The following is a 15239-nucleotide window of genomic DNA, read 5'->3' as shown; positions in this document are numbered from 1 at the left end:
TGTCATGCAAGCCTTGGAATCCCAGCCCTGCCTGCATGCATACACTCAGCTGCAAAGCTGTTCCACTCCTCTCACCTTAGGGTCAGCTCCTATTTCCACTACGCCCCCTATCAGCAGGAAGAAGCCAGAGTTATCGACGGCTTTTTCCATTCTTCGTCGCCCACACCTTGAGAATAAGGTTCTATGAAACACAAAGGGAGGGATTGAAACCGCCTTGGCAAAATTATGACTGAGGAAATGATGACAGTGAAAGAAATCAGACCTAATTGACTCCATCTTGCTTCTAACATTTAAACTGTCCTTGTTCATTCCTGGGCGTAGGCCTAACTAACTTTGGAAAGGGATTCAGTTCATGGTTTGACTATGAAACAAAATTGATAATAACCATTTCCTGAAAAGACCCACTTCTTGCCTGGGGACCAGCCTGGCTTTGCAGGACTAACAAATTAGCTACAAGATTAGAAATTACAGTTTAGGGGTCATGCAGCCTCTGGCTCCAAGAGTCTGAACTTCCCCAAATTGCTCCTGAGGATAACATCACTATTGTAAAACCTAAGATCCGTGCTTGAGATATTTTGCAGACCCTGCACTGGATGGATCAGCTGATATCACCCAGATCGGTAATCTGGCTCAACCAGTTCTGCCATCCCATCTGGGAACAGAAGACAGCAAGAAGAACTCACTTTGACCCCTATGATTCCATCTTCAACCTGACCAGTCAGCATTCCCCTCTTCCCAAGCCCCTACCTGCCAAATTATCTTTATTTTATTTTATTGAGGCGGAGTCTGGCTCTGTTGCCCAGGCTGAAGTGCAGTGGTGCAATCTTGGCTCACTACAACTCCTTCCTCCCGGGTTCAAGTGATTCTCCTGCCTCAGCCTCCCGAGTAGCTAGGATTACAGGCGCATGCCACTATGCCCGGCTAATTTTTGTGTTTTTACTAGAGATGAGGTCTCACGATATTGGCCAGGCTGGTCTTGAACTCTTGACCTCAGGTGATCTGCCTGCCTCTGCCTCCCAGAGTGCTGGAATTACAGGTGTGAGCCTCCGTGCCTGGCCTCAAATTATGTTTATTTTATTAATTAATTAATTTATTTAGAGACGGAGTTTCGCTCTCATTGCCCAGGCTGGAGTGCAGTGGTGTGATCTCGGCTCACTGCAACCTCCGTCTCCCAGGTTCAAGTGATTCTCCTGCCTCAGCCTCCTGAGTAGCTGGGATTACAGGCATCCGCCACCACACCCAGCTAATTTTTAGTAGAGATAGGGTTTCACTATGTTGGTCATGCTGGTCTCAAACTCCTGACCTCAGGTGATCGACCTGCCTCGGCCTCCCAAAGTGCTGGGATTAGAGGCATGAGCCACTACTCCTGGCCCCAGCCTCAAATTATCAGTAAAAGCTCTGATCCCCTAATGCTCAGACTGATTTGAGTAATAATAAAACTCCAGTCTCCCGCACAGCCAGCTCTGTTTGAATTACTCTTTCTCCATTGCAATTCCCCTGTCTTGATAAATCGCTTCTGTCTAGGCAATGGGCAAGGTGAACCCATTGGGTGGTAACAATACCTTGATGAACTTAATCATTGCAAAGAGGAGGTGAAGTGAGGGCTGGATCTGAAAGAGGTGGTGACCTGAAATAAATTTGTTAGGTGGGGATAAAGAACATAAGTAGCAGGTACTGGTGTAGATACAGATGACTAATGAATTTGTAGTGGGCCAGAGCTTTGTGGGTCTGTTTTCACTTTCCTGTTTCCAGTTTGTTCATTTTCAATAGCTACAAGGTGAGAAAAACATTTTATTTTTAATTTATGAAAATAAACAAGACATTGAACCTGTAGTCAAGATCTCACATCCATATTCTACACACTCTGACCATCCTGGACCTTCTTACTGTTGCCTAAACATGATAGACCCATTACAAGTCTATGCTGGCTTTATACTAATTAGAATTATAGGTACAAGATAGTACAGAGGAAGCAGGATTTATTCTCTGTGGGATTATTGGAAGGCAACAGTGATATACTGATTATTGAGAAACCAGAATCAAGAGTTCATTAGAAGGGGCCAGTGTGGTAACTCACATCTGTTATCCCAGCACCTTGGGAGGTTGGGGTGGGAGGATTGCTTGAGGCCAGGAGTTTGAGACCAGCCTGTCCAATGTAGCCAGACCTCCATCTCTACAAAAAAAAATTTTTTTAAGTTCATTAGAGGCATAAAGGACATTCTAAGCAGAAAGAAATGCATTTTGCAAGGGTTCAGAGGCATGACTTATTGGGGAGCTTATAAGCAGATAAAAATGCTGAAATGGGCCAGGCACGGTGGCTCACACCTGTAATCCCAGCACTTTGGGAGGCTGAGGTGGGCGTATCATGAGGTCAGGCATTCCAGACCAGCCTGGCCAACAAGGTGAAACTCCGTCTCTACTGAAAATACAAAAATTAGCTCAGCCTGGTGGACGCCTGTAATCCCAGCTACTCAGGAGGCTGAGGCAGGAGAATCGCTTGAAACCGGAAGATGGGGGTTGCAGTGAGCCGAGATCATGCTACCACACCCCAGCCTGGGCAACAAGAGTGAAACTTCGTCTCAAAAACAAACAAACAAAAAAGCTGAAATGATAGAGGAAATAGGCTGTGATATGTAATAATAAGCAAGGAGCAGCTAGGAAGGACTGTTTTGTGCCTGGAGTTTGCACATTGGTCTGTAGATGATGAGGAATGATTAAAGGATTTTAAAGAACAGAGTGACATTCTGTGTGGCAGTTTTAGGCAGATCACAGTCCATTGGCAGCTTCTGTCACTTTGTCTTCTGACTCTTGCCTACTGTCTTTTCTTTGCTAAACCCTTCCTTATACTGTCAAGATTTCAGATCTTTATTTTGTTTTTATCTAGGTTAACAGAATTCTGTTCACATTTCCAGGCCCAGTTTTGAGTATAGAATCTTCTGAAGCCTTTAATACGTGAGGCAGAATGAACAACTCACCCTCATTTCTTTAGCATTTTGTTATACTTTAAGAGTAACATTCACGTTTATTGTGTTTAAAGTAGTTGTTTATAATTTTATTCTTAGTTAAGAACCTTGTGATTGCTTGAGGGCAAATATAAGCATATTCATCTGTATAACTAGCATCTAACCCATAATAGGTGTCTGTCTAGGAATTGAATATTATGTCAAAAATGTATTTTTCCTGTAATGAAAATTTTCCTGTATGTATTAAGTGCGTAATGAAATTAAAAACTCTGAAAATATATAATGGAACAGAACCAATTGATTTAGAACACCATTTCTAGTGTTGATACTAGCAGGTTGATAATTATTTCTCTAATTATGATTGAGTCAGGTATTCAGTCACCCAGAATAATATTATCATGACCATGCTTTCCATCTTATCAATGATAACATTTTATTTCTGGGTTAGAATCAGAAATCTTCCTGAAACCAGCATACTACAGTTACTGCATTTACTTCTTATCTGTGACTTATTTTCATGAAATGGTATAGTTTTTTCTCGGGAAGGCTAGACTCAATGAAGTATTTAAAAAATTACATGCTATCTCTAAAAGTAAGATGTTCTGAGAAATTCTTTTTTGGGATATCAGAATTTTGTTATTAGGTTGGTGCAAAAGTAATTATGGGCCAGGCATGGTGGCTCATGCCTGTAATCCCAGCACTTTGGGAGGCCAAGGTGGGCAGATCACCTGAGGTCAGGAGCTCGAGACCAGCCTAGCCAACATGGTGAAACCCTGTCTCTGTTGAAAATACAAAATTAGCCAGGCGTAGTAGCAGGCACCTGTAATCCCAGCTACTTGGGAGGCTGAGGCAAGATAATTGCTTGAACCTGGGGAGGTGGAGGTTGCAGTGAGCTGGGACCACGCCACTGCACTCCAGCCCAGGCAACAAGAGGAAAACTCCATCTCAAAAAAAAAAGTAAGTATGGTTTTTGCAATAGTTTTTAATGGCAAAAACCGCAATTACTTTTGTACCAACCTAAAATAGATTGTGCATTGTTGCCCAGGTGTGATGCCTCATGCTTATAATCCCAGCACTTTGGGAGGCTGAGGTGGGAGGATTGCTTGAGCCCAGGAGTTTGAGACCAGTCTGGGTAACATTGTGAGAACTCTGTCTCTACAGAAAAAATAAAATACTAGCCAGCTATGATGGTGTACACCTGTGGTCCCAGCTACTTGGGAGGCCAAGGTGGGAGGATTGCTTGAGCCCAGGAGTTTGAGGCTGCAGTGAGCCAAGATCCCACCACTGCACTCCAGCCTGGACAACAGAGTTGTCATGTCTGAAAAGATAAAATCATGTATCATTTACTTCAGGAACCTATAAATGTCTTGTGTTCACTATTGGTTGTCTTAAAACTAGCATCTGTTAAGGAGGAGTCAATGTATAACCTTGAAAAGGTTTTTGTTCTGAGGAGGCAGCTGTCTAGCTGGCAGAGGCCCATTCTTTCTCACCTTAGAACACAACTGTTGTATTTCAAGAGTCTAGCAAATGATGCTTTGGCAGAATAAGGGGGAGAGTTATTTTTAAAGCAATGCTTTCCTTTGGTCTTGAAGCAAATATAGAATGTTGATGGAATATGAAATTGATTCTAGAGATACGCCTTAGAATGAAAGTAATGGAAACATGTAAGTTTGGTACCAGATAGATGAATTCAGCAGAAGACTTGTGTGGCTTTCTGCTGTAGTGTAGAAATATTTTGTAGTGTAGAATAAAAATACTTGTAGTGTAGTCATTTCCATTAGCAAATTTTAGCATAATTAAATTTGTTAGCTGGGCTCATTGTGACCACGCCAATAACCCAGCACTTTGGGAGGCTGAGGCAGTCAAGACCAGACTGGGCAACATGGCAAAACCCTGTTAAAAAAAAAAAAAAAAAAAAAAAAACCACAAAAATTAGCCAGGCATCATGGTGCACACCTGTAGTCCTAGCAACTTGGGAGGCTGAGCCGAAAGGATTTCTTAAGACCTGGAGGTCAAGGCTGTGGTGAGCTATGCGTGCCACTGCACTGTAACCTGGGTAACAGAGCGAGACCCCATCTCAAAATCAGTCAGTCAAACTGTTAGCAGTACTTTGTTGTTATAAGCATTGTTTAAAACCAGTAGTTTTCTTTTTTGTTTCCAATAATGACTTTCTCCTCCTTTTCCATTGTGTTGGTAGAACAAATATGTTGAAATATTCAATTGGTTTGTTTTATTATTTAAACACACAAACACAGTTGGGAATTTTGCATTTGTTGTAATTTCTGCCTGGGATTTGTTTTCTCTAGATAATTACATAGTTATGTCACTCAGTCTTTTTTCAAATCTCCCTTATTATGGGCCCCATGTAAACACCATTTCCCATAGTTACCTTGTTCTGTATAACCTTTATCACTAGCTAGCATAATATTTTCTTCTCTTGCTAGGATGTAAGCTTCTTCTAAAAAGATTTTTTAAAAAAAATTTTTGTAGAGATAGGGTCTTGCTGTGTTATCCAGGCCAGTCTCGGAACGCCTGGTCTTAAGTGATCCTCCTGCCTTGGCTTCCCAAAGTGCTGGGATTGTAGGCATGAGCCACCATGCCTGGCTGTTTTTTTCTTTAATTGAATATGAGCTTCTTGAAGGCAGGGGCTTACCTGTTTTGTTTTCCTGTTTAGTTGCTTAGAACAGTGCCTGGCACATAGTAAGTGCTCTATTAATGTTTGTTCAATAAACCAACCTCAGTGACAGAGTGCCTGTAGTCCCAGCTACTCAGGAGGCTGAGGTGGGAGGATTGCTTAAGGCCAGGAGTTTGAGGCTGTGGTGCACTGTCTTCACACCTGTGAACAGCCGCTGAATTCCGGCCTGGGCAACATGGTGAGACCCCCATCTCTTAAAAAAAATTGTTGAATAAATCAAATTAGGAATAGTATTTGAAACAGACCTTTAATTTTAAAAGAAATTCATCCCTGAAGGAAGTTAAAATCATTCCCAATCATAAATTTTTAATGAGAATTCTTGCCCTGTTTGGGACAAGATATTGAAGTAATAAAGGCTTCTAGTGTCTTCTCCTAAGATTAACCCATGAATGATCATAAAACTTAAGACAGAAAAATTAGCCCCAGGTAAGGAGTGTTGGTACTGGAGTGTGTGTGTGGTAATGGTGGCTGCAGTCTGGTTTAGGGGGCTGCTACTGTGGCTGTGGAAGGATAATTGAGGTAAAAGGCAGTTTGGATGAAGGTCTTATCCCCCTGCTCCAAGTTTGTCTTGATAATTAGTATCTCTTTTAAGGGGTGTGATAGCAATAACTCAGACAGTGGGTGGAAGTGTCTTCAAGAATAAATCATAATAGCACTGCCTAAAAAGTTTCTCACCTCTAAAAATCCTTATCCCTAAAATTCCCTTACCTAAATTTCCTACCCTTTCTCCACCAAACTCTTAGAGGGCAGTGAATTATTATTGTAGAAAATACCTCCTTCCCAATGCTACTTTCATCTGTGGACAAAGAATGAATTATTAACCTGAGGGAGTTGTTTGTATAATGGAAAGTGATTAACTGTGATGTTCTCGTTGTTAGGGCTCTCCTCCCTAGAATTCTTCTATTCCCCCAGGGGTTTCTCAGTGCTAAATGTTGCTGATACAGACTAGAATCAGGCCTTTCTCTTGTTACACATAATCTAGAGAAAGTAACTCATGTTCCCAAATGAATATGTCCAAAATAAGGAGACAAATGAGCGCAAGCACCTCAAAAGGCAAGTAAAAGATAACAAACTGTGTGTATGTGTGTGTTTTCTTGTTTTATGTTATTAATATCTTTATGTATATAGTAGAAGCAAAGGCAGATGGAATAAAAAGAAAAGTCTAGTAAATTTTCTAAAAGATATTAACAACATGAAACAAGAACAAAAACTTACTTAAAAGGACCAAAGGAAAATACTAGGTATAAGAAGTATAATCTATAGAACACATTTGATGGGATGAAATTAGGATCAGTTAGGGTGAAGGAGAAATTAGTGAGTTGGAAGATCATATTTAGGAATTCTTTCCCTAGGAGGAAAGAAAAGATATAATAGGAAGCATAAAATAAAAATTAAGAAATAAATGAAATTCAAAAGTAGGAGTTCCTTTTTCCCCTAAGATCAGAAACAAGATAAAGATATCTGCTGTTGCCACGTTTGTTCAACATAGTACTGAAACTTCTGTCCAAAGCAGTTCAGCAGAAAAAAGAAATGCATCCAAATGGGAAGGGAAGAAATAAAATTATCTCTATTTAAGATGACATGGTCTTATATGTAGAAAACCAAAGATTTTGCGGAAAAAAAAAAAAAAAAAACCTTATGGTGCTAATAAGTTAGCAATGATCTGAAAACAAAATTAAGAAAACAATTTCATTTATAATAGCATCTAAGAGAATAAAATGCTTAGGAATAAATTTAACCAAGGAGGCAAAAGACTTGCAGTATAAAACACTGCTGAGAGGAATGAAAGAACATGTAAATAAGGAAGATATCCCACGTTCAAGAATTTGGAGACTTAATCTTGTTAAGAAGACAGTACTACCCAAAGTGATCCATAGATTAAATGCAATTCCTATCAAAATCCCAACGATGTTATTTGCAGAAATAGAAAAACCCATTCTAAAATCCATATGGAATCTGAAGGGAACCCAAATAGAGCCAAATCAATCTTGAAAAGGAAGAAGAAAGTTAGAGGACTCACAGTTCCTGATTTATTTCAAAAGTTACTACGAAACTACAGAATCAAAAACAGTGTGGGGCTGGGTGTGATGGCTCACACCTGTAATTCCAGTGCTTTGGGTGGCTGAGGCAGGAGGATTGCTTGAGACCAGGAGTTCAAGACCAGGCTGGGCAACATAGCAAGACCCCATCTCTACAAAAGAAAAAAAAAGCAGTGTGGTACTGGCAATACAGACAGACATTGACCAATGGAATAGAATAGAGAGACTAGAAACAAACCCTTGTAAATATGGTAAAATGATTTTGACAAGGGTGCCAAAACCACTCAGTGGAGAAAAGACAGTCTTTTCAACAAATGGCGATGAGAAAACTGGATACCCAAATGGAAAAGAAAGAAGTCAGACCTTTTCCTTATACCATATACAAAAATTAATGTAAAGATGGCTCAAAGACATAGAGAGCTAAAACTATAAAACTCTTAGAAGAAAACAGGGAAAAAATCTTCATGACATTAGATATGGCAGTGATTTTGTAGGATATGATAACAGAAGCACAGGCAGCACAACAAATAAGTTGGACTTCATCAGAACTTTTGTGTATTAAAGGACACTGCCAAGAGAGTAAAAAGACAACCCACAGAATGTGAGAAAATGTTTGCGAATCAGATATATGATAAGAGATTAATATCCAGAATATATAAAGAACTCCTACAACTCAGCAACAACAACAAAAAGCCAATTTGAAAAAAGGCATAGAACTTACACATTTCTCCAAAGAAAATATATAAATGGCTAATAAGCACATTAAAATATTTTCAACATCACTAATCAGAATGGAAATTTGAATCAGAACCACAATGAGAGAGACTTATTCATACCTATCAAGTGGCTGTTTTTAAAAAGTAAAAGAGAAATTAACATGTTGGCAAGGATGTGGAGAAACTGGAATTGTTATACACTTTTAGAGGGAATGTAAAATAGTGTTGCTGCTGTAGAAAACAGTTTGATGGTTTCTCAAAAAGTTAAACATACGGCTGGGTGCAGTGGCTCACTCCTGTAATCCCAGCACTTTGGGATGCTTGAGGCCAAGAGTTCGAGACCAGCCTGGCCAACATGGCAAAACCCTATCTCTACTAAAAATACAAAAATTAGCCTGGCATGGTTGTGCACCTTAGTCCCAGCTACTTCGAAGGCTGAGGCATGAGAATTGCTTGAAACCCGGGGATGGAGATTGCGGTGAGCCTAGATCACACCTTTGCACTCTTGCCTGGGCGACAGAGTGAGACTGTATCTCAGAAAAAATAAAAAATATATAAATAGTTAAACACAGAATTAGCATATGACCCAGCACTTTTACTCCTAGGTGTATACCAGGAAGAGTTGAAAGCAGGGACTCAAACAGATACTTACACACCAGTGTTCATGGCAGCATTATTCCAAACTGAAAAGGTGGAAAAATCCCAAATGTACATCAACACTTGAAGAAGTAAACAGAATGGTATTTATATGCAATGGAATATTTTTCAGCTTTAAAAAGGAATGAAATTTTGATGTATTTTGCAATACGGATGAACCTTAAAAATACTATGAGTGAAATAAGCCAGAAACAAGAGGACAAATGTTGTTATGCTTCTACTTACGCGAGATACATGGAATAGGCAGATTCATAGAGACAGAAAGTAGGAGAGAGGGTGAGTGAAATAAGCCAGAAACAAGAGGACAAATACTGTTATGATTCTACTTATGTGAGATACATGGGATGGGCAAATTCTTAGAGACAGAAAGTATTAATGGGAGAGAGGTTACTAGGGGTAATGGTAAGGGCAAGTGGGGAATGATTTTTTTAATGGGTATAGTGTTTCTGATTGGGATAGTGACAAGTTCTGGAAATGGATAGTGGTGACAGTTGTACAACATGGTGAATATTTTCAATGGCACTGAATTTTATGCTTAAAAATAGTTAAAATGGCAAATTGTGTTATACTTTATAAAAAGGAGAAGTGAGGCTGATGTCTGTGAAGTTGGGTTCAGTGTACTGGAAATTCCGCATGTGGTTGGAAAACTTAGGCATTGAAAGTAATTTTGTGGCCAGGCGCGGTGGCTCACACCTGTAATCCCAGCACTTTGAGAGGCCAAGTTGGGCGGATCACCTGAGGTCGGGAGTTCGAGACCAGCCTGACCAACGTGAAGAACTCCCATCTCTACTAAAAATACAAAATTAGTTGGGCGTGGTGGCGCATGCCTGTAATCCCAGCTACTCGGGAGGCTGAGGCAGGAGAATTGCTTGAACCTGGGAAGCGGAGGTTTCAGTGAGCCAAGATTGCGCCATTGCACTCCAGCCTGGGCAACAAGAGTGAAACTCCGTCTCAGAAAAAAAAAGAAAGTAATTTTGTGAATAAGCTAGAAGAAGTTGTTTAAGAAGTGGGGTATCTGACTTACTGATCTCAGGTGACATTCCAGGTGAAATCTAGATCAGGTATGTATTCCTCAGTGAATTTGAACTTGGAAGATAGAGCAAAATTCAAACTCTAGGCTTGTCATTGTTTTAAATGTAATTTTGTCATATTACTAAAGCTTTCTGAACTTTTGTCTGTGTTTTTGATATATATATATTTAAATGGATAGGTAATGTGTGCTAAGAAAAGATGGCAGCACTGACGTAGGAGACTTAAAATGGCAAAGGAGAAATATTTGAGAAAACAATAGAGGTTGACGTCTAGAATTAAAGAAATATGAAAGATCTCAGGTTGAAGAGGTCCATATAGAATACAATATGATTAAGAAAAACTCACACTTGTACACAGTACAGTGAAATTAAAGAATCTAAAAGTGAACAAGTAACATTACGAAGAAAGAAAATTGAGATTGACATCACACTTACCAGTATCCGTGTTGACTGCAAGAAGATAATGGAATAATTTTTTTTGAGTATTGGAGAAAGTATTGAAAGAAACTGTGAACCTTGACATTTCTACCCATCCAACTGTCATTCGAGTGAGGGCATGATTAAAATATTCTCAAATATAGAAGGCCAAAGCCTTAGAAGGTAAGCCATACAACAGCCACATGGGAAACATTTTTGGAGAAAGAACTCAAATGAGTATTTGCAAATCTAGCAGATGCTACAAGACATGTAATGTACACATGTAAGACATGTACATTTTTGAAATACCCAAGTAGAAGTTGTTGTCTTTAAAAAGTTAGCTAAGAATAAAAAAGAAAAAATAGAGGTATGTCTATAAAACTTGATGGGAATTGGGTGGAGGGGAGATTAGAGGACATGAAGGCATGGTCAAGTTCTTGTCTTGATGAAAGGAAATACAGATGACAAATTTACTTATCTAAAAAAGCAAAGGACAGTTGAAATAATAAACTTGTCAGTTAAAAGGCAGAGATTGATATGATAAACCAACTATATGTTCATTTTTTAATAGGAAAATACTATAAATCACAATTTAGAATTCTACAGATGGGAGAGGCATGGATGAGCAGTTATGAAAATTGAGGATCCCAACAATGCTTTTGCTTATGTGGATTATACCTACCAATAGTTACAGTATTAGAAATTAAAACAAAAAATTTTAAATATTTATTGATTAACTGATTAATCAATAATTGATTGTCTATTAATATAGCAACAACATATCCCTTTTATGTTAACGTAATATAAAACATATTATAAAAATAACTATTTTCTAAAACAACAAAGAGCTTAGAAAAGTGGCATTGTTTTAAGCACTTTTGCAAATCTGTTTAATGTCTGGTTTAATAGAAGGTACTTGGATTCTCTTATCTGCTTCTGTGTTCACTGTGTTGCAATGTGTTGTTTTGTTTCAGGTATATAAGAAACCTAGGACCTCATGAATCTTTTGAAAGGGTCTTGGAAACCCTCGGTGATCTTGAGACCACATTTTGAGAACTGCTTTTTCCATACAAAGTTTCTTTGCTATTTATTACCCTACTATCTGGTGTCTTCTACATCATCACAGTACTTTTCTTATGATCTCATATTCCCCCTACCTCCCAGTTTTATTATTTCTTGCCTTACATTCTCTTCCAGTTTGACTGATTCTTCTCCATCAAGCCTTCATTGATTATTCTAGTTTCTGTCTTTTCTCTAAAATCTGTTTGCAAGTGTAGTTTCACATATTTTGTACTAAAGTACTCTTAAGTTTTTTGTATTTTCTTTTTCCAATGACATTATGGCCCTTTTAAAGTAGGGACTCTAAAAATTGATGACAACACAAGAATTTATCCTTACACGCACACAAATATTTGTATCTCAAAATAGGTAATTTTCGTTGGTTGATTGGAAGTAACACTCTCCAGGAAAACATATAAATCACAAATTTGTTTTTGGCCTTAAGTGATTTATTAGAAAACTGTAATGTCTTATCCATTATCTGCCACATGCTAATACTTTTGGTATTGCAAGTCCTCCTTTCTTCAAGAGATCTTGTGTAACTAAAACCTTCTTTTGTTCAGGCTTGTTGATCTTATAAACCACTTATTGATTTACCTATTTTCTTGCCATTTCAGAAAAAAGCCAAAGGACAAGAGTTGTTTGATCAGATTATGTACCACCTGGACCTTATTGAAAGCGACTATTTTGGTCTGAGATTTATGGATTCAGCACAAGTAGCAGTGAGTAACTGTTTTTTGGAAGTTTTAGCATAAGGAGAAGAAACAGGAAATTTCAGATGATATACTAATTGCTGTAAGGCTTCATATTCTCGATGTGTTATTGTGATACAAAGCTTTGACACCGCTCCCTCCCCACACCCCCTTGCTTTAGTATCACCTGAAGTACTTGTTTTAAAAAATGTGAGTTCTGGTCCTAATTTCCTAACCTGAATTACAAGAACAAAAGTTTTCAGGATGGGGCTCCAGAATCTTTGTAATATAAGATAACTCTTATCTGGATTTTTGGGCACACAAGAATTTGAGAAACACTGTGTACTGGAAAGAATGCTAGAATGGGAGTTTCGTGGGCTCCTGGTAAACAATAGTAGTTTTTAATTTGCAAATTAAGATAAGTAGACTAGGACAGCTCTAAGTTCCCTTTCAGATCTGTGATTCTGTGTCTATAAATAGTGGTACTTCGACATGCATTTCTGACGAGAGAACAGCATGCATAATAGAGTAGAAAGTTGGTGGCTATTCAAATAACTGATTACTATATTAGGATTTTACTGGAGGATGTTTGAAAGAAAGTGGCAGATGAAAACATTGGGAGGTGGTTTAGTGGTTATATCATTCAAACTGAATGCCCAAAGTATTAAATAATAAATTGGCAATATTTACTCTCAAATAATTGGGATTAGGTAGTCTTCAAGCAGGGAGGTTTTATTTTCCTTCAGGAAGTTTTATGTAGAGATATGTAGGATTTGGAATGGGCAGAGATTGAAGTCAGGGAAAGTTATTACAAATACTTTAGGATAAAAGTAATATTAAGGCCTGGACAGTAGGAGACAGAGGAAGAGGCCACAGATGATAAGGATATCATGGCATTAAGCCTTTTTTTCTGGAAATGTGTGTGTGTGTGTGTGTGTGTTTAGAGGGGAACTCCTAGCTGACTTTATAAAGCATCTGGGCTAAGTTTACAGCTGTGAATAATTTTAGCTGTCATTTTTTTCATGACAGCCCTTCCCATCATGCCTCCAAATTAAGTAACCATGAGCATATGGCAGCAGGGTATTGGTTAGGCAAATTTTGGTGCGTCCTTGAAATTAATACTATGCAGCTCATTAAAAATAGCAGTTTTTGGCCATGTGTGGTGGCTCACACCTGTAATCCCAGCACTTTGGGAGACTGAAGCGGGAGGATTACTTGAGGTCAGGAGTTTGATACCAGCCTGTCCAACATGGCAAAACCCTCTCTCTACTAAAAATACAAAAATTAGCTGGGCATGGTGGCGTGCCCCTGTAGTCCCAGCTACTCAGGGAGAATCGCTTGAACCCGGGAGGCAGAGGTTGCAGTGAGCCGAGATTGCGCCACTACACTCCAGCTTGGGTGACAGAGCGAGACCCTGTCTCAAAAAAAAAAAAAAAAAAAAAAAAACCAAAACAAAAAGGTGATTTTTATTAAAAAAATAAATAAATAAATAAATTAGCCAGGCGTGGCGGTGCATGCCTCTAGTTCCAGCTAGCTGGGAGACTGAAGCAAGAGGATCCCTTGAGCCCAGGAACTTGGAGTTGGAGGCTGCAGTGAGCTGTGATTGCACCACTGCACTGCTAACCTCGGTGACAAAGTGTGAGACCTTATTTCTGAAACAAAACAAAATGGTGATTTTTAAGTATTAATATGCTAATTGATATGGAGTGGTAGAAGTAGTCATAAAGGATTATAAAGCAGTATAATTGAATTTTTCTATTTTTTAAAAAAATCTGGGGCGGGAGCAATGGCTCATGCCTGTAATCCCAGCACTTTGGGAGGCTGAGGAGGGAGGATAACTTGAGGCCATGAGTTTGAGACCTGCCTAGGCAATATTGCAAGACCCTGTCTCTACAAAAATAAAAAAATTAGCTAGGCATGGTGGTGCATGCCTATAGTCCTGGCTACTTGGGAGGTGGGAGGATCACATGAGCCCAGGAGTTCAAGGTTGCAGTGAGCTGTGATCATGCCACTGCACTCTAGTCTGGGTAACAGAGCAAGACCCTGTCTCTTAAAAAAAAAAAAAAGGATATATGGCCATGCATATACATGAAAAAATTATGAAACTATTTTTCATAGTTTCAGAGTTTCTGATCTCTTGGTGACGTTAGTGTAGGAGATGTTTCTTTTATTTTTCTTTCTAATGTTTTTAATTCTCTTTTATTAGACTAAATTCACTAATGGTAGGGAATTAGTCTTACATACCTCTGTCCAGCAGGTAGTAGGCACACAAAACCTTTGTTGAATTTAATTCTGGACTTCTGTTTAGTTTGATAAAATCTTGGTTGCCTATTAATTTTAATATCATTCAGGTTTCACTTCTAGAATAATAGTAAAGCCTTACAATCAGATGAATGAACAGATGATATTAAGGATAAACAATCTGTGACTTCCTGTTTTTTGAGGCAGTGTGAGGGAAAAGAAAGCAAAAGTATGCCAAAGTTAGGTTTGAGGTACTTAATATTTAAGTAATTGTGGAAAGAAACATGCAGTCATTACTAAGTTGTATTATTAGCTCTTTGCTAATATCAGCAATTACTGAATTCCATACTGATTTTTTTCTCTCATTTGATACACATATAGTGCCTTTCTTGTCATAATAATAAATTTTTGGTAAAGCCAGGATTAGGATATTTAATCCCTACTCTTTAGTTCTAGTTTATTCCTTCCAGTAACCAGAAATCTAGGTGTTAAAATTAAACTTATAGGCTTATTTTTACTTCATTTTATTTTTCCTTCATTAAAACACTAAACTATGAGTTGAGCTGGAAGAAGAGTTAGTAGATTAAAGATATTAAAAATGAACTCCAGATAAGCTAAATTTTTCAAGTTCTTACTCACTTGAATCCATGGGTCTCATGACGTAAACAAACAATCAGCTTGTTGTGTGGCCATATTCAACCTCAGAATGAAATGAAACCAAAGTGGGGT

At 38.5% G+C, this 15239-nt stretch overlaps 1 protein-coding gene across 7 annotated transcripts in view; it reads left to right on the top strand.

Annotated features, from left to right (window-relative positions):
- Window positions 1-15239, top strand: part of EPB41L5 (erythrocyte membrane protein band 4.1 like 5) — a 171972-nt gene that overhangs the window by 16892 nt on the left and 139841 nt on the right. For 6 of the 7 annotated variants that reach the window (XR_010122784.1, XM_054477342.2, XM_063647365.1 and 3 more), the window contains exon 3: window positions 12195-12299. The exons of the other annotated variant lie outside the window; for it this stretch is intronic. Coding sequence is in view for 5 of the 6 variants with exons in the window: in XM_054477342.2 (XP_054333317.1) it covers window positions 12195-12299 (105 nt within the window). In the remaining variant the exon portion in view is untranslated. The remainder of the gene's footprint in view (window positions 1-12194; window positions 12300-15239) is intronic. 7 annotated transcript variants of the gene reach the window in all.

Source organism: Pongo pygmaeus, chromosome 11, assembly GCF_028885625.2.
Source record: "Pongo pygmaeus isolate AG05252 chromosome 11, NHGRI_mPonPyg2-v2.0_pri, whole genome shotgun sequence".
Taxonomy (NCBI): domain Eukaryota; kingdom Metazoa; phylum Chordata; class Mammalia; order Primates; family Hominidae; genus Pongo; species Pongo pygmaeus.
The sequence above is the reverse complement of the archived record's forward strand: the minus strand, read 5'-3'. Positions and strand labels throughout refer to the sequence as shown.